The sequence below is a fragment of the Hydractinia symbiolongicarpus genome, chromosome 10 (genome assembly GCF_029227915.1).
Source record: "Hydractinia symbiolongicarpus strain clone_291-10 chromosome 10, HSymV2.1, whole genome shotgun sequence".
In the NCBI taxonomy this organism is placed as follows: Eukaryota; Metazoa; Cnidaria; class Hydrozoa; order Anthoathecata; family Hydractiniidae; genus Hydractinia; species Hydractinia symbiolongicarpus.
Window position 1 is genome coordinate 22096065 of NC_079884.1, and position 27145 is coordinate 22123209.

The 27145-nt window shown below is 33.6% G+C and overlaps 3 protein-coding genes across 3 annotated transcripts; 1 reads left to right on the forward strand and 2 right to left on the reverse strand.

The window, feature by feature from the left end:
- Positions 1 to 1636: 1636 nt before the first annotated feature.
- LOC130613110 (CUB and peptidase domain-containing protein 2-like) lies at positions 1637 to 3974 on the reverse strand. The gene is made up of 5 exons (XM_057434437.1): positions 3838 to 3974; positions 3163 to 3373; positions 2315 to 2526; positions 2094 to 2194; positions 1637 to 1908 (listed from the first exon to the last, which is right to left on the reverse strand). The coding sequence occupies exons 1-5, from the start codon at positions 3890 to 3892 to the stop codon at positions 1669 to 1671; spliced, it is 819 nt and encodes a 272-aa protein (XP_057290420.1). The 5' UTR covers positions 3893 to 3974; the 3' UTR covers positions 1637 to 1668.
- A 6008-nt stretch (positions 3975 to 9982) lies between these two features.
- On the forward strand, positions 9983 to 11207 carry LOC130613053 (uncharacterized protein HI_0912-like). The gene is made up of 2 exons (XM_057434370.1): positions 9983 to 10380; positions 10754 to 11207. Exons 1-2 carry the CDS (start codon positions 10041 to 10043, stop codon positions 11068 to 11070), a joined length of 657 nt encoding a protein of 218 aa, XP_057290353.1. The 5' UTR covers positions 9983 to 10040; the 3' UTR covers positions 11071 to 11207.
- A 7803-nt stretch (positions 11208 to 19010) lies between these two features.
- Positions 19011 to 23592, reverse strand: LOC130613208 (shaker-related potassium channel tsha2-like). The gene has a single exon (XM_057434546.1). It carries the CDS (start codon positions 20473 to 20475, stop codon positions 19024 to 19026), a length of 1452 nt encoding a protein of 483 aa, XP_057290529.1. The 5' UTR covers positions 20476 to 23592; the 3' UTR covers positions 19011 to 19023.
- Between the last annotated feature and the right edge of the window lie 3553 nt (positions 23593 to 27145).

Here is a 27145-nt window from a genome sequence, read left to right on the forward strand (position 1 = left end):
GCCAGGAGAATCGATCGAGTTAAAGAGATGCTCAAATAATAGAATGCCGAGTTATAAAGTCTGCTTTATTTTTAGATATATTATTGGTTCCACTGCACATAATAAAAACAATAATGAAAGAAATAATGTCAGGTATAAGTGATAATATAATTATAAACGTCGAAATCTCCAGTAAAGCATTGCAGAAATTGGCGCGCTTTGTAGCTTTTATGTACTTAAAAAAGTGCCCGGGCACCAGACAATTAGAGAACATAACATAAAATCGGCTTATAATCTCGGGAGTCTCCAGGCGCATAGTGATAACTAAGATCGAAAAAACAAAACTTTGTGGTAAAAAAAATGTGCATGTTAAAAAACTTTAAAAAGAAGATCAAAGGGCTGCTCGAACTTTAAACCATTTCATGGTCAAGCTACATGTCGAGCAAGCATGAAAAAAGTTTATAGGCAGGTAGAAGTAATTATCAACAGGAGAAATAGTGAGGTAGACAAGGCAAAATGTAATTAACCAGCTGGTTTAAGTGGCTATTGTATTCATATAAATGCTCTGTTGTTAAAATTACCGTATTCACTAAATGCCTTGAAGATAGCGCAAACGAAAAAAATCATGCACTAGTGTTCTTAGACAATGGCGTGTTCCAGGCAATAAAAAGACAGCAAAATATGATATGATAGAAAATCCGCGTTCTTCATAGTAATGTTATGGAAAAAGTTGAATTTCTTCTACAAAATATGCTCCACCTTTTCTTCTATATTTTAATATCTCCTTATACTGTGGAGACCCGGCTGTGCTTTTTTAGGGGGAAAAGAAAATAGTGATATGTTAGTCTTCCCCTTTTTGTTGTTGTAAAATGAACTTCCACACTCTGGTACACAGCAATATATTGATCGACGACTTCTTCTGAATTTGCATCAGTAGTTTTTGTTTTTCAAGCGTTTATAAATGTGTATGTATATTTTGTTTTCAATTAAAATCAGTTATAGTTAATCTAGCTGAACAACAAAGAAGTTTGTTTTAATTTAAGCGCCGATAAAGTTTGTCTATACGGGTCTTGTTTTAAAACCCAGGTTGCGGCTAAATTATTGAATACGGGAATGGCGTATTATTCTTTCTCGCGTTTTCAATATCAGAAAACCCTTTTTCTTTTTTATGCTTTAATCGAATTTTTATATTCACCCCAACAAGCATAATTATTTCTCAGACTGTTATAAAAAGGTAAGTTGTGACCACGCTTGTAGGATTTGACCACGTCTAAGCTTCCTTCTAAGAAAACTCTATATTAGTATCGTTAGTTAAAAGGTTATTTAACTAGGCTAAAATAAAGTTAATCTATAAAAACTGTTGAAATTTTCACTAATATTAACATACAAAACATTTTCTATAAAAAAAATAACATACCCATGGCTAACTGCGTTTTTATCAACTTTCGAATATACTAGGTAGGTTTTAAATTTGTCGTTAACTTCACTCTTAATATACTAGGCTAGTGGAATTACATCAGACGGTATATCTATCATATCGTAGGTTCTAATTCCGTGAAATCCACGGTTACGCTTGACTTTTTATTAGAACTCTCTTACGCTTAGCTCACACTAATTGTTTGGGCAGAAAGGAAATCAAAGAGAAAAAAAGAAAGAGTGTAAGGAATTTTTCTTTGTTTAGAATGAGAATTAATATCGCATTGTACTTTCGATCCAACTCTTTAAATTGTAAACATTGGCGTATACTGTGTACTCGTTTCTTCGACTGCTGCAATCCTTTGAGCCCCAACTAACAGCACCATGCAAATACCATTTACCGCCTGATTGACAAACAAAAGGACCACCACTATCACCTTGACAACCACTGATTCGAGTGTTTCCATATCCAGAACAAACGTTATGTGCTCCGATTGGGAACTGAGCGACTCTCTAAATAAAAACAATTGGCTCAATTCTTCTGAGTAGCTCCACTTGTTCTTTTAGTATGGTTAGCTTTTTCGTTTTTGTTGATTTTTTATTTATTTTTTGTAGAGTTCTGAATTTTGCACTACATTTTGTTCCTTAATTGAATATAAATATTATAAAATAATTGGAGTAGGAATAGTTTCTCTTACCCTCATATGATAAGCGCACTTCTGTGTGTCCACAACTGGCATTTTTGCCTGTTGTAATACGGTATGCATATTTTGTGTATAACGATTGATTCGTCCCCAACCTAGACATTGTCAAAATAAAAATAGGAATAATTCTTCAAGTAGCATATCTTGCTTTTCTTCATACCACTATGTCAGAAAAATATATATTATGTATTTGAAGATTCTAAAGTTATTTATACCTGTTATGTAACATGAATCACCAACTCTAGCTGGTCCAGTTGGCATACAGACGGGTTGAACATATTGGTTAAATGATATTGGCCTTGACAATTTAAGCAAGGCTACATCACTCATCATGGTGCGAAATTGAAATCTCGGGTGTGCAAAAACTTGGCTGACCCTGATATCTTGCTCGGTCCCCTCCCTTCGACGGGTGTCATGTTCTCCAACTCTAAATTTTTTACAGTCAAGTCCCTTTTAGACGGTGAATTATTCGTTAAATTATACATCAAGTTTACTAAAAATAGAATACTTAACGGAATAATTAATAGTTTATTGCACCGAAAATTATTGAAAAATTATTATCAGAAACAAGAAAATAGTTTAGTTTAGCTACACTTTTGAAGTGAAACTACACAGAATGAATGAGGTTTTTACGTAACAAACTCAACTGTTGAGGAATAATTTATTGAAAAACTCATAGTGTATTTGAACGTAAATTAAATTACAACAATATTTTTCAGCTACCATATTTCGTAACTTTACGCAGATATTTAACGTCTAAAAGGGCCTTTACAGAAGTTATAACTGTCAAATTTTTCGGTCATTTAAACCTTAGTTTTTTTGCAACAGCATGCGTTTGCTCATCTACATAAAACATTCTGAGTACAATCAAACCGGAAACCGGTTTAAATTACACGCCTCTGCATTAATCCTACGTAGAAATTTTAAAATTTATAGCTTGCTGACTCGTTTTAATTAAAAACTGCAGTGTTTCGGATTTGCAGTTTTCTAAAACCTTGATCATATTAATTTAGCCACAACCAGTCCGTTATTACGAAAAAAATAAAAAACATAACAAGTTTACCGCACTGTGAGAGAGTAAGGCGATATATTCCTGCCTGATCGTGGATCTTGGATACAATGGGATGCTGTTAACACCCAGTTTGGATGAATAATGGATCCCCCACAACCTGGTCTGCCATTTGTAAGTAATAAAATTTGCCATGGCCAACTACCCTTTCTTGCAGTCGTTCCACCAATCACACGACCGGAGTAAAAAAAAGGACGTCCACATGCTAAAAAAAGAATAAATGTAGGTTATTTAAAAACAAAATCAGAAATGAGGAATGCATGTGGTTTGTTAGTGTGTCCACGCGGAAATCGGAGAAGGCGTGAAGAACAAAGAAATGACTAGATTAACATTGCAATGGTTCGAATTTGACCCCAACATTTTTAGATTGCTCTTCCAGAATAAGTATCCATGCAAACACTGATGGTTATTATAGCGAATACCTATATTTTATATTAATGGTATATTATTTAGGTGCTGTATCATCCCACACTTTTTTGCTAGAGGATGATTTTTTTTTAAATAAAGTTTATTTCAAAGTAAAAAAGAAGCTATTTTAGGGGTCTTTAATTTTAAAGTGAAAAGTTTTCTTCGCCGCCTAACCGGTGGGTCACGTTTCTTTACTTTTAGCACCACCACTCTCTCCCCCTCTCCCCCCTAAACTGGTCTGAATAAAATATTTCTACTCACATTGGGCGTCTGTTAAAACAGCAATAGCGCAAACAACAGCAACGAAGAGCATCATTTCTGCGTCAATTTTTAGTGACAACTGTAAGACAACTGGTGCTGGCTGGTGTGTTCTTATTTATCCTTAACTTAGCTATATATTTGTACTGGTGTACACACACAAATTGTATAAGAACATCCATAGTGAAAGTATCTGAGTAAATACTGTTAGCCATAATTTTAAACTTGTTGATACACCCTTGTTGAAACTGAAGTTCTCTGCTTGACTCAAGAAAACAAATTTCTTGATTCAGTTGTTTTGTTTTCTTGATTTTTATAAAATGATATTTGCTTAATATTAAATTAATTCTAATATGGCCTGTGCCAACCAAAGTAGACACCAGACTTCAAAATTTTCGTTTGATAAATTTTTTTTTTTGCTTAAAACCTTTAAAAAATTTTGAAACACAAAATATACGATATATAAAGAATGAGCAACACCGTGGATTTTTTCACGGGCTACCGGCTAGTCTCTTTAACAAAAGACGTATTTTGTCTGCCTCTGCGCGGACCCCCCGCTGAGTTAAAAAATCGTGCTACGGAAACACGAGTATCAAATGCGATATATTTTTATCCACTTTGTTGCCACAGGTAAATTTAAAGGACGGGCGAACCCGTGGATTTTTCCACGGGCTAAAGACTAGTCTTTTTAATAATAGCTGTATTTTGTTCAAAATGGTTGCGTGCAGCTTTTTTCGGAAAAATAGCGCAGGCCCCGATTTTTACGGACCTCTGTTTTTTAGTTGAACGCAGCTTAACTTCGAAATAATTTCGGACTCGCGCCAGAACCAGATAAACAACATACTACGGAGGCCATTTCAGTTTGGAAGTGATGGTGTCAAGTTTGGAGATCTGTTTGACCTTTTTAACTTCTCTAAGCTTTTTAATTTTGTAGTATTTGTTTTTCTTTCTGTTTTCACATGTTAAGGCACATATTTTTACGTTGTTTTACCAACGTGCAAATCTTAAATCACAATTTTTAGGATTTTGATAAGGAACGTAGATTTTTAACCATATTGGCGAGCTAGCTATAATTAGCCTTACAATATCCTATTAAAAGTAACAATGTTTGAGCAACGATACCAATAGCAGCAAAATTGCAAAAAGATTTTAAACAATATCAAAAGCATACCATTGTTATTGAGAACATTTAAATATCATAGAAGAAATAACTGGAGACCGTGGTAAACAAATTTTAAACAATACAGTTTGGTGGCTGCCAACAACATTTCTGATAATAATTATGCTGAATACAGTCAGGTTGCCACAGCTTTTAATAAAGTTATGAAAATTTCTTCTGCAAAAAATAATGGCTGAGTAATTTTTTTAACTGCACTGGGTAACACCAAGCTGTTTCCTGATTTCTTTTATATCACCGAAGCGATAAAGATTTTTAGAAAATAGTGTTACCCCTATGCTCATGTATGACACGGTTTATCTGTTAAGTGCTCAGTCTGCTGTTAACGTCGGGCTGTTTCCTATGATTTTATTAAAACCCTTGTCATAAAGTTTCTTTAGAAAATGCTATTGCGCCTATTACATATGTGTGACACAGATTACCTGTAATAGGAGTTCAAACCACAACTGTTTTGTGTGTTCTTTATTGTTCTACGGCTTTAGCCGGTAGAAATTTAAAATTGGCATCTTTTTTGTCGTTGTTTTTAATATCCAGACTAGTGAAGCACGAAAGGGTACCAGTCTAGTGTATGGTATGTAAAATATTAGTTTTTGAGTGTTGATAACAGAACTACCCTGTTAAGCGCTTTAAAATGTACAAAAACATATTATTTTTACAAATAAATCATTTTGAATTACTATTTTGTGTTTAGTTGGTCTTGCCAATTCCACAAATCTACAATGGTCGTTCGTTATTTTTATTTTTTTTGTGATCTGAAATTTTAAGCTAGATTTGTATTTGATTACAAGGAGTTTCGACGGGCTAAAATTCTTTTTCAAAAACGAAATAAATCAGAAATAGTTGATTTTATCGATTTTTACGTTTCATCTAGTTTTCAGAAAAAGCGGTGTTTACAAACTTGAACTCATTTTTCTTCATCCATATTTTTTTATTTTTTTCGTCTTTTGCTGTTCTAGTTGAAAATAATCTTATACATCATTTTCTTTCGTGAGTAACTATGTGAGTCCACGACACGCAAATCACGAGTCATTTTTTTATAAGTGGCCCTACGCTAAAATTTAACTAAAAAAGTTAGGGATGTACTTCCGAAATCACATATAAGGTATAAATACATAACTCGCAGCTAATACCGATATATGTATACCCCAAAAAATCTATATTTGCATATATATGGATATAAGTATCGCTACATATGAAACGGTATCAGATATTCACAAACCGTACGGACTGTTAAATGAAGTTCCTAACATAAACGGAAATTGTGTTTACGAAAAAAAATGTTGGTTTTTTTGAGTGTTCTCTACTCTTTCTTTTAAAATATATTTAAAGAAGAGCATGTTTGTATATATTAATCATAGCAATGTTTCCGTAAGGCTTTTCAATTTTGATGATATTATTTGATGCCAGACATGTTTTTTCACCCTGTTCGAAAAAATTAACATATACATTTTTTTATTTAAAAATTTGAGGATATAAAACTTACTAGAAATGGAAATAATGGTACTTTAATATTTTGAATTTATTGTTGTTTTTTTTCTAGCCGCCACGTTTAACGATCTTGTTGATCTCTTATTCCCGTCTAATAATCGGGCCGTCGCAAAATGCTACTGTAGGTAAACAAACGCTCTTAACTTTATATAAGCACTGAGATGGAGTTCAATAATATCGCAATTATGGTAGGCTTCGTTCAGGCCGCATTCCTGGCTTGTTTTTTTTTGTAATACATGACATCAAAAAATGGAAAGTAGCTAATTTTATCCCAGAGTTTTTATTGGAAAGGCACAGAAGATTTTTTTTATTTATTCGCTATTGTTTTGGGAGACCAGAGACAAAACAAAATGAAACAGAAGAAAGAAATCACAACATTGTCTCGTGGTTAATAATTATGTTAATTAATGTTTATCACGCTCTGTCTTTTTTTATTAGCATGACCGGGATTATTACATATTATAAGCAAAAAAACACAACGGGGGAGAATGCACATTGTGATAGTTGAAGCATTATGGAGATAGTTAAATTTAGAGCATAAAAGGGGATCATAAATTCTAAAAATTTAGGCATTCTAATTGTCTAAATCGGATAATGTTTCTGTAAGTTAACGAATAACTATTTGAACCAAGGACAATAATCAAAAAGTAAGACAGCTAACGAGGCGAAGAATCTTCAAAAACAACAACAAGAAGAGGTCGCTGTTGCAACATTTCGTGTTATTTAAGAAAAGTTTGTTTGTTTCTTTTTTGAGGAAGTACTACAAGTTAACACTGAAAAACCCTGTGTTTTTTTTTAATTCTTTTTAATTTCTCAATTTTTTGAACAAAATGAGCGTGAAAAAAAGAAATCCTCACCTGAAATTTGATAAAAATTGACATCTTTCGATTCATACAGCAAACAAACAACCTCTTTTAATTTTGTGTTAACCTCTGCTTGAAACCGAGGCTTATTAGTACAAGTCAAAAATTAAGAATGATGCTGAATGTGATCTTAAAGTCTACACATCAAAATTATAAAATTATAAAAAACATGTAATTCGGGAAACATGTATGATTGAAGCTTATGTCATTAAACTTGGTGTAGAATATTGCGTTTAGAGATGTTCTAAGGAAAACAATATGTCATTGCAACCAGAAATGACTTTTTTTTTCTGGATTATTAATTCTTTTAAATCAGGTTTGTATTTTATCCCCAGTACCCATACATGTCCTCTTCACTAACTAAATGGTGACGAAATATACTTGTAATAATTCCTATATAAGACATACAATTTGCTACAACTCTCCTAATGTCAGACCGTTTTAAAAATTCACAAAAATTACCCTTCGTCTCACAAATGAAAATGTCACAAAATTTCGGCACTTAATCGCAACAATGTCTAATCTAAAAGGCCACAGAGAGCTTGTGCACTGCCCCACATCCTCTCCTGATAGCTTGTGCCCTGCACCCCTGGCATAATAGGGTTAAAGAAATTTTAATTACCGTCGAAGGTAAAAGATCTTCTGATAAGGATTGTTGCACATCTAAACGTGTTTCCGTTTATACAATGTTTGGAATAAAATCCTTAATGTCTATTTTTTTGCTCAATACTAACTCAGAAAAAACGTTAGAGTTTAAGCAATCCTGCAAAGTTTGAAAGAACGTTATTTCCCACCGTTGCAAGCTCTCATTTATCACAATTATAATGCTAAATTTTGAAACCATTTCACTCGGGTCCCTCCACTAATCCTTTCCCTGGAACTCAGTAATATCGAGAGGTTACCGCTAAATTCATGTTGGTACGAATATGTGACGAAACTTTTAAAAAACAAACGAAGAGGTACCGTTAGTACAATGAAATTTTATTTGTGAAACTGTTTTAACCATTGCAGCGCTCGTCAAAACATTTGATTGGTACCAAAAGGAAAGCTGCATAATTCGTCTAAATTTTGAGGGTCAAAAACGAGCTGAAGGTAAGTTCATCCTATATTTAGCAAAGGGAGGGGCATGAAGAACTCGCGCTAAATTCCAATACCTTAAGTGAAATATTTTCTCAATTATTAAGACTCTTTATGTTTATAGTTATATAACTAAAATATAACAGTGAACCGCTTTAGCGATCAACGTGTTATTTTTCCGTAACTGGTCAATTCCAAATCTCAAACCGGTCTATTCCAAGTTTAAATAGACCGGATTGTAATTGACCGGTTATATTTTATTACATGATTTGTTTGCTTTTTATCACCAGAAAACTTTTCGAATGTTATACGATGGACTATTTTGTACAACATAACTAATTGTCGATTCATTTTATTGCTTAGCACATTTATGTTTTACTAGCCGGGAGCCCAGTGTCGAAACGTCAGGTTAAACCACAAGTACCATGTGTGTCCCTGCGTTGAGCGCCAGGTTAAGCGCTTAATAAGAACCATAAAAACTGGGCCAGACATTAGTGGAGCGTTTTAGTACAGGTACGCAGTATAACGTAAATCAAGTGAAGCGCACACAACGTTTTATTCCTTCCTGCAACTTAAGCTGAAATAACAACCCCCGTTATCACAAGACGAATCAGCCAATATTATTTTATTATGCGATTTAAGTTTCACTGAAAGTTCAAAATTGACACCGGTTTGAGAGCTTAGTACAGGTAAACCGTGTTGCACATTTGCATGGGCGTAATACCCTTTTCGAAAAAAAATTTACTGGAGCTTCGGTTTAAATAAAAACACAGAAAACAGCTAGTTGTTAATACACGCTTAGTACAGGTAAACAATTTTGTACATATGTATATGTGCAATACCCTTTATCGCTTAAATAAAAACGCAAGAAACAGGTCGCCTTTACACTGTCCAGCTAAAAGATCACTCAGTGATTTTATTTTGTACAATAATTTTTCATGACAGTAAAATAAAGTGTAGCTAGCTAACTGCATTTAGCATCAGAATTACTGATTAAGGATTTTGTTTAGCCAAACTGCATTTTGGTACTTTCACTCTTCATCCAGGAGGTAGCTAACAACTTCGGCAAAAAAAACAAATAATATAACAAACTGAGTAGAAACTTTAAAAGAATAGAAATTATTAAGTCTAGCTATAGCACCATGACAGCTACGTTGTCTGCTAAAAAGATTTTTTTTAGGATTTATAAATTACTAGAAATCGTGATGATATAATCATCTTAATATGTCAAATCATACAGAAAATAAATATTCCTATAGGTACAAAGTATTTAGAAGAGAAAAAGGTTAAAATGAGACACAAACCTGACACTTTCCTTTCCAAACCAAAATGGTTTGTCTCCGTTTTTTTTTCGAGTTCTACCGATGATTAAATTAAGCTGCGTGCGGCCAAAACAAAATCCGTAAAAATCGGGTTTTGCGGAAATTTTCCGAAATAAAACTGCGGAGCAACTCTTTTTAATAAACAATACGTCTATTATTACATCGGAAAGCTCATTTAAAAAGCAACGTGTTTTTAATTAATTTTATCTGAAGTTAAACATTTGCATTAAAGCACAATAAAATAAAATCACATTCAACCTTTGAACACTATACGCAAGTATGGAGGATTACGTTGTGAGTGACGAGGACAAGAAATTAGTTTTAGATTTTTATAAAAGTTTAGATTCGAATACACAAAATTTATCAGAAGTTTATGATAATGTTTCATCCATCCACAACCTTAAATGTGAAACATTCAAAAGGCTCGCAAAAGATTTAGCCGTATTTCTAGAACATAAAAATTTAACACAAAAAAAAATTTTAGATGTTGGATGTGGTAATGGAAATCTTGGAAAATCTCTTGTTGAAGAGGGATTTAAAAATATAGATGGATTAGATATATCGGAAAGGTTGCTGGAGATGTGTAAAGAGACGAAATGTTACAACAAATTGTACAAAGGTGCCTATTTTTATTTTCTGAATACTTTTCCCCAACTTTAACAACACTTATTCCAGTGGTTGGGAAAGTTTTCGGACCAACCAAACCATATTCTTCTAAGATAAATGAAGCAACTAAGAATACTCAAGTATATTTCGTGAATTATGATCCATTATTTGTTCAATCCTGTTTCTGGCTATTATTTTAGAGCACTGTCGAATTTTTTGTGAAAATGATCTTTTGCAGTTTGTGCAGGGTATAATCACCTTTGCTTTGTGAATTGGTATTAGCAATAACTTTAAATCTGTCTATATAATTCCCAGGGCAGTTTGCTTTTATGACGCCACAAAAGAAGGCTGCCATGTTTATGTATAAGACAATTGGTGTATTTTAGCGCCATTGACAACCAATCCAACACCAGGCATTGAAGAGAATACTTACGACATTGCTGTTTCTAGTGGATGCTACGTCGCAGGTCATATTCTACTGGGAACGTTAGTTGAGTTGACACGTATAGTCAAGCCTGGTGGTTATATATTCTACACACTTCATGACATTTACTACACGATGGATTATATAAATTCTCATGGCAAGATAATGAAAGAAAAGATAGCTGAGTTGATCTCTATAAAACTGGCATCATGCAGATTAGAACCGAAGAATAATTTTAAGACAACATTCTGTTTTAATGTAATGCTTAAAGTGTTATAAGACACAAATTACACTTTTTATGATTTTTTATGATTTTTATGATTATTTTGCCTGCATTAGAATGTACGCTGGCTGTTTGTGAGCCAAGTTAAAAACCGGAAGATTTGTAATGTAGAGCGCCATTATAAACGCACCTATAATCATTGTAATATATATCTCCCCTTGAACTATATAAACCACACCCCTCCCCCTCCTCCCTTTGAATGAAGGGGGCGGGGGGACTTCTTTCAAGTAAGTTTCATTACTTTATGCTAACAGGCGGGCAGGGATACGCGAAATAGCGATGCGGATAATATGTACGACCGGTTATTTCCTGCCAAATTTTTAACGGGATAGTGACTAGTTGCGCACGGCTGTTGCTAAGGTAATTTTTTACGAACCGTATTTTTGATTTTGAAGTAAACTTCATTTATTTCCACAAGTAAAGGATCAGTTCGTGGCAGGAATAATAGAGTATATACAGTGTTCTGATTTAAGCTATACTTTCAAAATGAGGGACTGCTGTGAACGACAAAGAAGTAGTCCCATTTAAATGACTTTTAAGTGTTTTTAACTCAACTACCTATATACAGCAGTATAAAGTAACATTATTTTCGGTAAGCATTATTTTTATCGTAATATCACATTTTTATTACACTTTTTTAGAATCGCTACAATTTTTTGCGTCATCAAAAAATATATGTACATACCTTACTCCATGAAATTAACGAGTCAAGAAATTAACGCGAATTAAATTAACGGTCATGAAATTAACGCGGTTCAATGCAATTATTTTGAAAAAGGCCTTTAATTAACGCGGTTGAGCAAGGTTGTTTTAAAAAATGCATTTAATTAACACGAATTTGAGAATATGCAGTATCACACGAAGCAAAGTTACGGCAACAGTCGAATCAATCCACGGTAGGGAAGCGGTCTCCTCTATTAAAAGGCGGTTTGGAAATCGAAATATAGGTTTTTGTTGTTTGGAAAGACAATGTTAAATATTTAAAAATTCTGGACTTTAGATCAGAGTATGAAGATTATACAAAAACTATTTTAAATAAGATCGTTGAAAAAGAGAAAGAGCTCCGCAAAAAGAAACAAGCGGCCTATTTGATCGTGGGTGATCGTGGATTTCTTCGACTACAACTTTCAATTATTTTCTTTCTTTTTACTGAGGGCTGGCAAATATTCTCTAACCCAACGAGTACGTAAGTGAGTCTTCGAAATTTGTACTTGTTGACACTTTCTCTTGCATGTATCACCTATTACACGGTTGCTGTGTTCCTTTAAGGAAAATATTCAAAATCAGCGCTTCAAATTTGATGATCATCACTAGATTGTGTCAATGGACAATTATTAACGACATCTTTAACCTCGATAAGAATAATGAGCAGTTGAAAGTCTGTCAGGACTCTATTCTGTATGATGCCACCTTTACTTAACGTATAATCCGTTCCTAAACTCTGCGATGAGGCTGGTGAGTTGAAGCCCCCAATTGATCCCAAGTTTCAAGGTTTTTTGATTTATTACGCACTGACTCAAACCTTTAAGTGTTTCTCTGAGCTCTTTAAAGGTCCAATAAAGTTGATGCTGCAATCTGGTAAGAATACCTTCGGTTTTTCTCTCCCATTAATAAATTGAATTTATGAAACTGTCTGATTCCAGTGTTTGTAATTAGCGGTTGTTCAAACCCAACTCGAATAGATGAAATGTCTGCCGTGATTGAAGCGTGTGATTTTGCTGTTATCTTTTGGCAATAAAAACCGCTGTTAATTACTCTTTTTGCGATAGTTCTACCATGTACAATCCAGTAACACTGATTTGTTTCATCTAATAGGTATCTCTGACGTACCCCCCATGACGTGTATTTGTAAGTAAGCAACACGTCCTCTATACGGCTTTCTCTAATTAAATGATTTAATCATAATTTCGCTGAAGAAGAATTATCTTGGGGTAAATCCCTGTTTTTTTTTTCCCTTATTTACTAGACGAGAAATTGTCAGCAAATGTGGTAAATTAAAGAAATTACACATAAAAAAGACATTAGAAAGAGGGCTCAAATTAAGGATGAAAGATACATTTCTTCGGAATGTTTATTTACAGCTCGGACATTATAATATTTTTTAGCTAAGGCTCATTGTCGGGTTAGTATGAAAAACGTCCATAGAGTTGTGAAAGCAAAATTAAATCGACGAAATGGTGAAGTGGAACATGCAAAATGCAACTGTCCAGCAGGCATGAGTGGCTACTGCAATCATGTCATGGCTCTATTGCTAGAATTAGCTGAATATTCCCCAATAATTTAAAACGAGTTACAACAGAAAAAGCCTGCACCAGTGTTTTAAGGAAATGGGGTGTTCCAGGAAATAAAGAGACTGTTAAATACCCAGTTCCATCTCCAGAAAACTGTTCTCCATTGCAGTGCTATGAAAAAATGTATATCACCTACAATTTATGAAGTTAGATTAAATTACAATGCTTTAAACAACATACACGCTATCAAAAAGTTACAAGCTGATCTACAAGCACTCAACAAAAATATTGGATATGCACATGTGATACCTAACACTACTTTTGATATTGAAGTGACAAGATTTGGTGCCTAATTTGTAGGTTCCACACTTTTATATCAACTTTTGCCTGTTGAAAGGGATTTCATTGTACTTGGGAAAATTCCTGAAAAAGCTGACACATCAATAGTCACAAATCTCCCTGCTAAACCTTTGGAAGGAATAACAGATTCCTGGAATTATTCAGAGGATAAGTTAAAATTCTTAGAAAAAATCACTTTGACCCAAGAAAAAAGTATAAAATTAAATAGCCAAACAGTTGATGATGTGAATGTCAATGGAAACCCTAGTCTCAAACATGTTAACCCTTTAGGTCTTGCACCAGGCTTGGACTCAGGTGTAAGAAACGAAGGAGATGACAATAAATCTTCTGGTAAATTTTCTTCAACTTTTTTTACTCTCTGGGTAGTGATACTTAACGTTCTCATAAGCTAAGCCTGGATCCAAATAATTAAACAATATCTCAAACTTTTCTTTCTTCAGTCCAGTGAATGATTTGAAAAGATTGCTGTTGTCTTTGATGTAATCATAAGTAAACAATCGACTTTTTAAATTTTTGTTTATTAATTTCAACTCTTCATTTTCCAATGTCAGTTGCTTGCATTTCTCATTGCATAAATTTAATTTTTGTTCTATTAATATTTTTTCTGATCTCAGTGTATCATGGTCATCATCCAAACCTTCATTTTCACTGTCAGTGGCTAAGAATAATCTCAAACGCTTACATGGGAATTTTTTAGTCTTTTTCATTTGTGGGTTTTAAATGAAAATATACTAGAAACTGTTCCTGGTTTTAATGTCTTTATTCCCCTTCCAATACTCACTCGAATTTCCTCTGGTTTGAAATGGAATTCACAGACTTTGGTGTACTTATTAATTTGAAAATGTTCGTGCTTGGTGTCTTTATTTGAAAACGAGAACAGTCCAATATTTATCTTTTGTTTCTTTTTATCGTAGAAAGAACTCTCACATTCTGGAACACAGCAATTTATAGAACGTCCTCCAGATATCACTTTTTCAGGAACAGTTGTTTGGGAATGGAACAAGACATTTTCTTTCCTGTTGTGGCTTGTAAACAAGTTCAACTTTAAAAAATACAGCTATCACGTACTGTCGCTGCGCTGTTGTTTTTATTGTGTCCATACGAGCCTCGTTTTGAATTCGACGTAAAGATTACATCATCGAATTAAGGAAAGCCGTATTGAAGTTGTACCACCGAGTATACTCCTTGAACGTATTTAAGGAGCTTATTTCATTTAATCATTTTTCTATACAATTTTAAGATCCTTCGGTATCTTTTAATTTCAGTTTGCCTTCCTTCTCCACATTAGCTAGAGAATAAGTTTTGATTTAACAGTATATGGTATTAAAAGCCGAGAAGGTCAAACACTGAACTCACTGTGTTTAGAATTCCTCTCATATTTCTTCAATACGAAACTGACTGAAAATGGTGAGTCTTTGACTCCAAATGTGGGGACGAGCATTTTGAAAGCAGGCAGAATATCATCGCTAAATCCATTTTCCTTGCATAGAAATCTTCCTGAGTCAGCACTCGTTGGCGTCACTCTGACCTGGAGAAATATCTATTCGTTATCAATAGGTATACACACAACGCAGTGTAAACTGCGGGATTTATCTTCTATTTTTCTTGCTTCTCGTCCAGGAGTCCTGTACTTCGCCTGTGTTCTTGTGTTCTGAACGTCTTTTTCGTAACACTTCTCTCTAGAACTGATACTTTAGATGGATGAGCGAAGGTTTAGTTGTTCTTTTTATTTTGAGGCGTGGCGAGGTTGTATCGCGTTCGAATATGAACGTAGTTCGAATTTAAAATGCAAAAAACAAAAGGTTGTTGTCGAACGAAGAACGAAGTTAATAGTAAAAAAACACGCAAATCAGGGGGTTACTATTTAAATATTTAATTCTCTTTTCTTATTACTTTAAAAAATAAAACTATTTTTCTTTATTTTATTAAAGCTAATATTTATTTTATTATTAATTGTTTTTATTTGTTTTTCTGTTTTGAAAGCCCCGTGGGTCGTTATAGATAGAATAATTTAATTTTACCCCCGTATCTCACGGAAGCAAAGTTTATCAACTGAAAAAAGAAAACCGAAGCGAAGAGGGTTGTCTCTTTTTCAAAGTAATCCTGAAAAAAGTTATTTCAAACAATGTTTACTCATCATGAGATTAAATTAAAGCTTATTTGTTTCTTCTATCATTTTTGTGTTCTGGGACCGAGTTTGCTTTCCTTCCTGAAAAATAAAACTGAACAAAAGATGTAACAAAATGAAGTTTAGTATTCAAAGTCTAGTCTAGTGTTAAAATTTTCAAATAAGCGCCCAGTTTCTCAAGGTAGTTTCCGATTAAGCACCCTCTCTTATTAGGTGGGCGCGGTGCTTTATCGGATCATTACGTGGAATGTAAATTTAGGTAAAAAATGTAAAAGTAATGTTAACTGTGGAACTAACATTTTAGATATTATTTCTTTCTATTTTTTTATCAGAGAAACTTTAAGTCATGTGCTGTGGATAGCTGAATATTTCAGATTGTTGCCGGAGACATTGACACTCGTGTCAATCAATCTTTCAGGTAAATTATAAATGCTTCTATATCAGGAAATGCTTTAACCCAATCTTTGCAAATTTCACATTACTTTTAGATGCTTCTCTGAGAGCGATGGAGTTTGAAGCAAATGCGGACGATAATAAAAATATTTACGGTAAGTTAACTTCCATTCTATACAGCTTTAACTAGTCAGTGCATAAATAATGTGGATATTTAGTATTTCAGCCCCATTAGAAAGTGAATTGTTTCAAACAAAAAAGGAGAAAACAACAGTTTGCACCAAATTTTCAACACAAAATACGAATTCTAAATAATACTAAATTCTCTCGTTGTTAGAATGTTTGACAAAAGCGTGAAAACAGCACCATTTTTTTCATCATTTTGTAAATATGACCAAAAGTGTCAAATACTCAATGCTCTGGTGTTGATAAGCTGCACAATTGCAACTTTAGCACATGTATACGGCACTGGATGAGATATTGATATATCGATATAAAAAAATACATTAAAAAATTTACATTAAATACATATAAATACGACTAGAGACATTATACGTAGAAGGATAACAGAACATAGAAAAGATTACATTACAAAGAAAAAATCTAAATTTTAGCCAGTTGATGATCGACATCAATGTCTTCAGCAACCAATCTACTGCACTCTGACCTGACATTTGCTGTACGGGAGCCTCTAATACATAACAGGCACGATCTCAGCAGCAAAAAACTCAGTTTCGTCGGGATACACGATATCACATTGCCCAGGTTTTGCTTTTTTTTCGCTGCGATGTCTTCAGCCAATCGATGGTAGAATGTTTGGCACTCTCGACCCATTCCGCCATAAATCGAGAATACCAACGGTGTGAAGCATCCGTTCTCAACTTCCAACATACGGCAGTGGATAGCGGTTAAAGGCTTGCAGTTGCACTTCCTAACACATCTGCATTGCGAAATAATGTCGGAGCCAATGAGGTCCCCAAAATTTGGAGATACAGTCATGCTGACATTATTAACAGTTAGCACCTGTTAGAGGCTTAGATGTAACTAAACAACTTACAACCTGATGTGAAAACTAGCAATCACAGTCTGAACTTCATTAAGTTTAATATGCGATCTAAGATATAAATATAGCAGACATGATTATTTCTGAGGACAAATTTTAAACTAATAATCTAGCTTTAACATATATACCTTTCGTTTCCACTTTCGGATAACGTGTTTTGACAAACAGATTTTTCTTTGCGTACCCTTTCAGAAGTAGAACGCGCTAAAAAGGCTGCGTTGCTAAGAAAAACAACACTCGCTCACTAACACAACCTTTGGCAGGCACTATATGCAGAAATCGCCTGATAACAGGTGCAAAAAAACCAGTGGTGCCGACGATGTAGTATTTGCGTCTGCACATAGAAATCCTGGTCCCCCTTATGGCATTCTTTTATGCAGTTATTTATGTTTTTGTGTATGTTCTATGTCTTTTCACCACAGTGTATCGAATTTTGTTTTTAAGATCGGTGGCACCTCTTTATTTGCAAACAAGCTTTCTTTAAAGGAACAAAAGTAAAAATTCACATTGTGAATCCATTGCATTTTCTGCATAAGAATAACATGATTGTTTTTGCGTTTTCCTTTGCCCAGCAGCAAGGTTAAAAAACGAGGAAATGTCAATGTTAGTGATTTAGTTCTTCTTTAACCATCTGTTGAATAAACATTTGGTGTTTTTTATTCGCTTTTAGTGCTACGATCATTTCTCGGATATCCCAATTCCTTGAAACAGTAAATGATGCTAACCTTGATTACTAATAATAAAAGAAAAGAAAAAGAAAATTGTTGCTACAAATGAAGTGATTTTTGACTTTTGCGGACGTTTTTTACGCGTAATTCGTCCCAAATTTACAATTTGCAAAATTTCTTTTCGCAAATTCAACTTTCAACCCCTAAGTACTGTACTGGCTACTATCAGGGAGATTATGCTTCTCTATCCTCTCAGCTACCAAAAACAAGAACATTACCTTAAAATATACCACTATATTGCCATTGAGTATTGCATTATGAAGTAAAATAATGTCTCCTACCCTTCCGCACTTCAGTAAGTTAAAATTTAAAAGAAGCACAAATTAAACAAAAAGAAGTTCAAAATATTGTTTACATCTTCCTTCTTAAAGATAATGTCAATTGGCGTAACCTTATTTGCTTTAATTTTTATTTATTATTTGCTTACGCTACTCACAGCTACTGATAGACTAATCGTTAATTCATGAATTCCTGGAATCGCAACTGTGTGGAACCATGTAGCGATTTATTATTAAAGATTAGTCACTAACCCGCGAAAATATCCAAGGATTCACCCTTCAGCATTTTATTTACTTTGCGGAGGATGGAATTATGGAACAGGCAAAATACGGATATAAAATGCAAGAAATTTCGATCCCCTGTTTACTTATTTATAAAACAAAAAGGCAAAAACGATTTCTGTAGCTGCCGAAGAGTAGCCAAGCCTCTTGATTGTTCAAAACATGATAATATTTATAATTTTTAAAATTAGCACATAATGGAGCATGTCTTAGCTTTCTTTTCATTCAGCATCTAACCATCTAAAAAAGCGTCTCTCATTCCTTTCATGATTTGTTTTCGTCGTGCGCTGCTATTGGCAGCCAACGTTTGTTTCAAACAATAGCATTCCACGAACTTATTCACCAACATAGGTGTCGGAAGACAAAACAACAGCACACCTAATACTGATAGAATTCCTCCTACCAGTTTTCCCAACGTTGTCTGAGGATACATATCACCATACCCTACTCCAGTTGCTGTTATGACAGTGTAATTTCATTCAGCATCTAACCATCTAAAAAAGCGTCTCTCATTCCTTTCATGATTTGTTTTCGTCGTGCGCTACTATTGGCAGCCAACGTTTGTTTCAAACAATAGCATTCCACGAACTTATTCACCAACATAGGTGTCGGAAGACAAAACAACAGCACACCTAATACTGATAGAATTCCTCCTACCAGTTTTCCCAACGTTGTCTGAGGATACATATCACCATACCCTACTCCAGTTGCTGTTATGACAGTGTACCAAAAGGAAGCTGGGATACTACTAAAGAGATTTCCATTTGAATCGCTTTCTAAATGATACATTATAGAAGCGAAGGCCAGGCTTGTTATAAGAACAGAAAGTAACAATGTAGTCAAATGCGTTATGCTTTTATAAATAGTCATCATAAGGATGCGCAAGCCTTCGTGATAGCGAGTTAATTTGAATACACGCACAACTCGGAGAATCGTTAATAACGATAAAGGAATCGAATGGTTATCTCCAACAAAACGCAGCATGATTTTAAAGAAATATGGTATGATTGTTAATAGATCAATTAATCCGTTCGGTGATAAGAGAAATCTTTTAGTGTTGGGTGATGAGTAAATCCTCGATCCGTATTCAATTAAAAATATGATGTTTATAGCCGTTTCTAGCGGATGCCATAACCTATGGTACTGCATCTCTGGAACGGTTTCGGCGCAAAACACAAACAAAGCAATCACGGTTGTGCATAAGTAGAAATAAAATAAAAAATGCGCCAATGTCGATTCTTCTTGGTATTGTAATGCTCGCCATAAAACTTTCTGTATCTTTCCAGATGGAAGCTCCTGGTCCTTTTGTTGTTGTTCAATGAATTTGCACTCTCTTTCTTGTCGCTTGTCGATGTATTTCGTTATCCGGAAAAATTCTAACTCAATCAAAAACAAATCGCGGTCAATATTTGCTGGTTTGGATAATATGCCTTTGGATTGGTAATAAAACAATATTGCATCAAAAGAATCGCAGCAACGATCAAATATGTATTCTTTGCTTCTAAAATCGTAATACTTCTGTCGTGATTGCTTATTCCCAAGTAAAGTATTTGGAAAAACATTTAATGTATTTTCAAAGGTCTGAAAGATCTTTCCTCTGATTTTCAATGTTATTCTACGTTGAATTAATGATCTCGACTTCCTTTTCCTAGCAATTGAGAGTGGCAACTTGGAATTGCTCACCGCGAATGGTGAAACATTGGAAACATTTTTCGGAATACTATATACGGTAGGAAATCTGTAAACTAACTTTTTTTCACTTCCTGATAAACTCCCTAAATCATCAGTTTTAATAAGGCGATTGTTTACGGTCTCGGATAGTCTTCTTTTTACATGAGAGTGCTTTCTTTGTTTTACGTCAGCAACAGAATATCGACGCTTGTGATCTGTATTAGATAATTTCCTTGGCGCTGATGACGTTGTAGAGCGAAGAAACATAGCGCTTGTCTAAGATCCACTCAACTATGAAAAATCGAAAAAGAAGTATTACTTTTTTTTATGACACCAATCATATTTTTCTTCACTATAACAAATCCTTAAAAAAGGTTTATTACTGAAGTTAAGAAAAAACAAAACTATTTTTATAGAGCACAATATACCCCCCTCCCTATTACTCAATGGTGTTCTTATCATTCAATGGTGCTTTCTTTCAGTTTTTCAATATTGTTTAGATTTTCGTGAGAACAACAGAAAAATTATTCGAGAAAAAACAATGTTATTTAACAAACGCAATTGAAATCTTCAAAAACAAAAATGGTGCATAAATGACGTTTCTCTGTATGTGGATTATATGTGTTTCAATTTTTGAAATCAGGAAATGTTTTGAAGATTGTTTTTTTAAAAATTGACAGCATAAATGTATTTCTTGCTTAATTCCTTTGTTTCTTTTCAGCCTCTGATTCCTCTATACTTTACACTGTCATTTAAACTCGCGCACCTAATATGCGTCACTTATAAAGAGTCACCCACAAATTGATTTTGGAGTAAAATTGTCTTAGTGACATGTTGTTGCTATAGTCAAACCAAAAATTTTATTTTAAATGATTTTAGGACCTATTTTTATAACATAAGGTTGCTTCTTGCTAAAGTTTATTTCTTTGTTTACATTTTCAGCGGTAAGCTCTTTTGGCTCTGGTATCATCTGTCAGGAAAAACATGGGGGCGCTAGGTGAAGAAAAGTTATTTTCAGTCTATTTCTTCACACTGAGGTATTGTTAGGATTTTAAATGAATTCAAATAAATCAGAAGGCATCAATCTCAACTCGATAATAGCTTAAATCCTCAAACGATGTTTCCGTTTCACCAACTCCTAGATTCTTCCTTTTTCTTGCCAAAGAGCTTGCCACTGAAAAGTTAAGAAATAACGTCACGCTGGAATGTATCCATGCGGATCTTACTACGAACGGGCTATCGTTATCACTATGTTGATCATACTTATCGTGTAGCTATTCAAAAAATGCAAAATATATTGCATGTACCTAGGTCAGTCTTGTATGTACTTAGCTTAGTAAATCAAAATTAACAAGGCTAGTCTCAATATTCTGTACTAAGTCATTAGGGATATTGTCCCGAGAAGGAAAGATGGCTGTAATGATGAGTTTCGGCTCCATTATGTATATATCTAGTCAGTGTTTTTGTTTATTTAAATAAAATAATAAGTTACGCAAAAGTAATACCCTCCTGATCATATTTTTCCTTAAATTGCTACCTTGTCTCTCTTTGATAAATAAAAATCCTTTTCTCCTGTTAATGGCAACTATGTCGCAAACCAAATGGTAGATAAAATAAAGGTTTAAGTTAGCGAGTTTAACGAGATAATAGCTAAAAAAATAATTTTCTTTCAACAAAAATTCTTAGTAGGGTTTTTGTTTTTAATCAAGTCACAAAAGATTAAAAAAACAACACTTTTAATTAATTCTACTTATTGAAATTCTTGTTTAAAGGAGGTGGAATTAACTTGGAGGGGTGTTTTATAACATAATTGTTCCAACACACAAAAAAAGAGTTTATAAAAATCTTGTTTTAAAACATTAAAACACAAAAATAAGTGGCTCTACTAACCTTAACTTTGTTTCCATTCATTAGGATAAGATTTTTTAGTTAGCTATAAAATTGACGATTCTTTTTTTCTCGAGCAGATAGCTAAACTTTTAAACTTTTCAACAATACTACAATCCTGTTCATAAATTTTTGGAAAATGGCAGTTTTGGGAGGATTTTTTGAAAAAGCAAAACAGCATCTTCTATCGAATGTCCACCACAAAAAATTGCGAGAGTTTGGCTATTGCAGATGCGTAGGGCCGGTAAGGAGCATTAGATATACATTAGTCGCAGTTTCTACTAATTTTGCATTATATAACAAAGGACGCGCTGGCCCGCGAAAGTCCAGGAAAGTGAGAAAATTGGTCATGCTGACATCAGCAAGAGTTATCGCTGTTTGAGGTGTATGTCCGTTGTGGAGTTGGGCAAGTTCAAGTGCGTGAATATAATATTGAAACACCGTAAATATGATCTTCGAAATTAAGCAACTGTTCAAATTAGTTTTTGAACATGATTGTAGTACAGACATGTAGAAATTGAACAACTAGTATTTCTGTTATTTCAAAATAACTTTCTTTTAAAAAGACTTTTTGTTATAATCAATGTTACTAAAGCGAAATTTGCGAAATTTTCCTCCTGCAAAAGTGTCTAATCGTATCTTTGCCAGTAATTTCACAATCGTCAACGTTGGTGCATTTCATAAATGATTCTAAATTACTACAGATTTTCCTGTGTTTCAAAATACAACATACATGAAAGGAGACCCTTTAATAAACCCCTCTGATTATAATTTTATAAGGAAGACCATTATAAACACCGATTTAAAAAATTTCTGCATAAGACTGCGATTTATTTGAAATAAGATTTAAGAAACTCGCATACTGAAGTTAACATGCTTACTGTTCCAAACGCCAGAGTCGTTCACGAATTGTGCAAAACATTCAGATCAACTAATTTTCCAATATGTCCATAGTTTTTTATATGCAAGCTCACTAAAATAGGACTGTAATTAAACTTTAATGATACGAACAAATTAACAAAAACAAATCAGGAAAAACTTTTGTGGAAGTTGCATATAAGAAGAAGAATTTTTTTAAAAGTCAGTTGATTTGTCTTTGAAAAAAGACAGCGTGCAAACACGCATAATGGAGAAGTAAACAGACAGGCTGAGAATAAAATATAATCACTTGAAGTCGGTGAGTAAAAATTGGTTCCTTGCATTTAAATCAATATAAAATTTATTTTATTATGTCTCCAGACTAAACAATCTGCATAATTTAAATCCTGTGGCTAGACTAAAAAATTCAGCCATTTAAAAAGAATCCAGATTGTCTTTTTCAGGAAAATCAAACAAAACAATTAACTTCACGTCGAGATATCACAATAGAAAATCAGCATGGTACCTTTCTCGCACTTCCATAGCTCTTTAAGCACTGATGTAAATGGTTCCATAATGCCGGCGTGTTGAAAAATATTTGTAGTTTCAAATATCTCAAATAATTTAAATATGAATTCTTTGTTTGTACGGACCACTGATTTTTCTGTACCATGTGCCCAGTTTGGGTTCCTGGATATTATTAACTAACTGGGGCTCGTTTACGTTTTTGACACAATTTAGCACTAAGTACTCCATGCGGAGATTGTTTATTGGTAGAGGATTCGATTTGTAATTACAAGGTTTCAGGTTCAAGTCCTCACTCTGGCGTACTTTAAAAGTAGTGTTGTCAGTCCATTTGGATCCATCTACTGATTGTAAATCGGCTTGTGTGTCAGGAAAATGAATTGGAGCAGTGCTTTAAGTATCTTTGAGGGTAATTTAATATACTAAACAACAGTTGGATGAGAGGAAGACCCAACCATTAGGATGAATTCTTGGTATAGTGAAAACGAGATTAGTTTTTTTCAGTTTGGTTTTGACAAAATTAATTGCCTCGTTGTTGAGAAAATGTTGTTGAAAAAATGAGAACTCCAAATTTTCTCTGTTTTAAATACTAGATACCTAAAGAACTACTATCTCGTATTATCTACTTTTATAGGAGCGATTTATAGCTGCAACACCATTAAATTGGAAATACGTAAAGACATTTAAATATTCGGATAAGCGAGTATAAATGAGACTCCCCTAAAAGGTATGCTATCAACATTATCCCATCATACGGTAATAAACAATACATATAATATTGCGATGATTACATACCATCAATTAACAACTTTTTTGGTGCAAGGAGTTTTTTCCCACTTCACATTAACGAGAGCTTTATGTCTTATACTTACGACATAGTCCAGTGTTGAATAATAACATCATTTAAGCACCTTTTTAATTATTAAAATCATTAAAATTCTTGTATTGTATGCATAAACTGAGTTGATCTAAAGCCTGGTTCCCTACTGTGTGTCACGTAGGTCAAAACACGCATAGAAAGTGAGTTTAATCGCGCAAAGTACGGAAGCGCTGGTTTCCGGCGATTAAACTGCTTCCCTGCAGCGTCCGATAAAAAAAAACTTAAAAATTGGTGCATGCCACCCTAAACATTGTAGATTGTTGTTTTGTTTTTAATAATCTATACAGTTAACTTCCGGTAATTCAACCTTTAATGTTCGAGTGAAACAAAGCTCCCGTTTGCCAAGTTTACTTTAAAGTGAGATTTCAAGTTAAAGCAATTTTTTTACCGTGAGTTACCGTGAAATCACCCGTCCTTTTTATACTGCATTGCGTTCGTCTCACTTCATGCGGTACAATTTTGCGTGATAGACAGACATATACAGGTATTATAAAACTAGTTGTCACCACTTAAAAAATCCACGAGATCGCCCGTCCTTTATATATCGTGTTTCCGTAACAGACAGACAAACAGACAGACAACGGGTAATATTATATTCTAATCATTGTTGGACAGGTCAGGTTTAGTATGATTTTTTGATTTCTGTGCGCTGTGCCAGATAAAATTGTTTGATTTTCAAAGCCTTTAGGTCCTGAATTTATTGTAAAACTCGATAAAATACAGGCCTTCTAAAAATTTTTTTGTTTTTGTATCAGATTTTTTTTCGACAAAATCTTTTTATTGCTTTAAAGTTTTAAAAGCGTTTAAAAAGAATTTAACTCTACGCAACTAGTTTTTTTATTTTTAACACTGGGTCCTCAAAATTTTTATCTTTTATTCGTTTGTTTCACTTTCAATGTTTTGAAATGTGCTGTCAAATACATAACATAGTGTCGCTCTAAAACATATTGTTTAAAAAGCACTTTAGGGGAGAGCCCATTAAGCTACTGAAGCTCGACCTTAAATGTCAAATTTAGTCCAAAACGCATTGATAGATTTCTCTGGAAACGTCTCACGATGTTTGAGCAAAAAAAATTTTGTCTTTTTTGTTGTCTGATATTGCCTTCGTTGCGGAAATTTCTAAAGCCCCTGGGCTTCTTACTGTTTACATAAAACAGAAAAAAAGAGAAGATATCGAATCTTCTGTAGTGTTCTTTTGTAGTGTTCTCGTATTTTTTAATTCTTAAAGAGATTAATCGTTGGTTAATATTTAAAGAATACATTTCTGTACGAGCCAAATTTTAAGAATACCCCTGCTGGATAATAAGTAAGAATAAATAAATAAATAAATAAATAAATAAATAAATAAATAAATAAATAAATAAATAAATAAATAAATAAATAAATAAATAAATAAATAAATAAATAAATAAATAACAATATTCATGTTCCCGAAATTGAATTCTAACGTTCCCGTTTTTCTAAATTGTTCCCTAAATTGAAATATATTATTTCAATTTCGGGAACATGTTCCCGAAATTAAAATTTTTGTTCCCGTTGTTCCCTAAAATGAAATAATAGCATTTCAATTTCGGGAACATGTTCCCGATTCTGAAATTGATGTTCCTTTTTGTTCCCGAAATTGATTTTTTAAAAAAACAGGTTCCTTTGTTTTGTTCATCGGCTACATAAATTCAGAAACGCGTCCAAGCATGTACTGTATATGCAAAGAAGGAGAGCACTGTTGTTCTTGAGTGCGGGAAAGTTTCTACTTCCCTGTTTGTTTACTTTTGTTCTAGAGTGCAGGGAAGCTTTTTTTTTAAGATAGATGTACTTATATTACATGGCTGGCTATAGCTGGCAAAGCTAAATAATTTTGCAGCTGATGTAACTGATCCTTTTTGAAAGCAGCGGTTGGCGGTAGCTTAGTCAAGAACATACTGGGCTTGTTCAGATTTCAGATGGATATAGCTAGCTATATATATAAAAAATTAAAACGAGTGTTGTGGTTTGCCAATCAGGAAGAACTAACAATTAGCCTGTAACACAGAAGTATATAGTTAGCTTATATACAGGATATAATTATACTGTATTTGGTAACTATCAGCTTAAGGCTAATCATCAGTTCTTCCTGACTGTTTGTGTGCTGGTTTCGATCTATAACGTTGTGATAAATCCATTATGAATTGAGGGGTAGTAAAAGAAACAGTACATTGATAACTTCGTAGTTAGCTATAGCATCAAAAAAGTCCATTGCTTTAAGATTCACAAAATGGCATTTTAATTGAGATACAAATGGCTTTCATATTTTTCAGGCGTATTTCGGACTGTTTCCAAAAAACTATATTTTTAAAAATGGCATCACATTTTGGATGCAAAATTCAAATAACGAATATTGTTTGATACTATATGTATATTCTTTTTAATAACTTGTGGTTAACTTATTTTTAACGTTAAAGCTTACTTCACGTGACAAAAAAGTTTTAAATTGAAGCAATATTTGTTTGATTTGATTTGATTGATCATTTCCAGCCTCTAATAACCGCTGATCATTCGCTAAAAATTCGAATGAAAGAATTCAAATCACTTGTTGAAAAACACGAAATCGAAGATATTCTCATTAAGTACGGTGAAGAGACACTTTTATCAAAAGTTAGAACGGAAAGAAAAAATTTCCTGCAAAGCAAAAAGAGAAAAACCGGCACTTTAAAAGATTAATACGTTAATGCTTGACTTTTTTGTAATATATTTTTTGTTTTCACACGCATCTGTTTATTTTAGGATCAGCGTTAATGTAAGAATTATTGA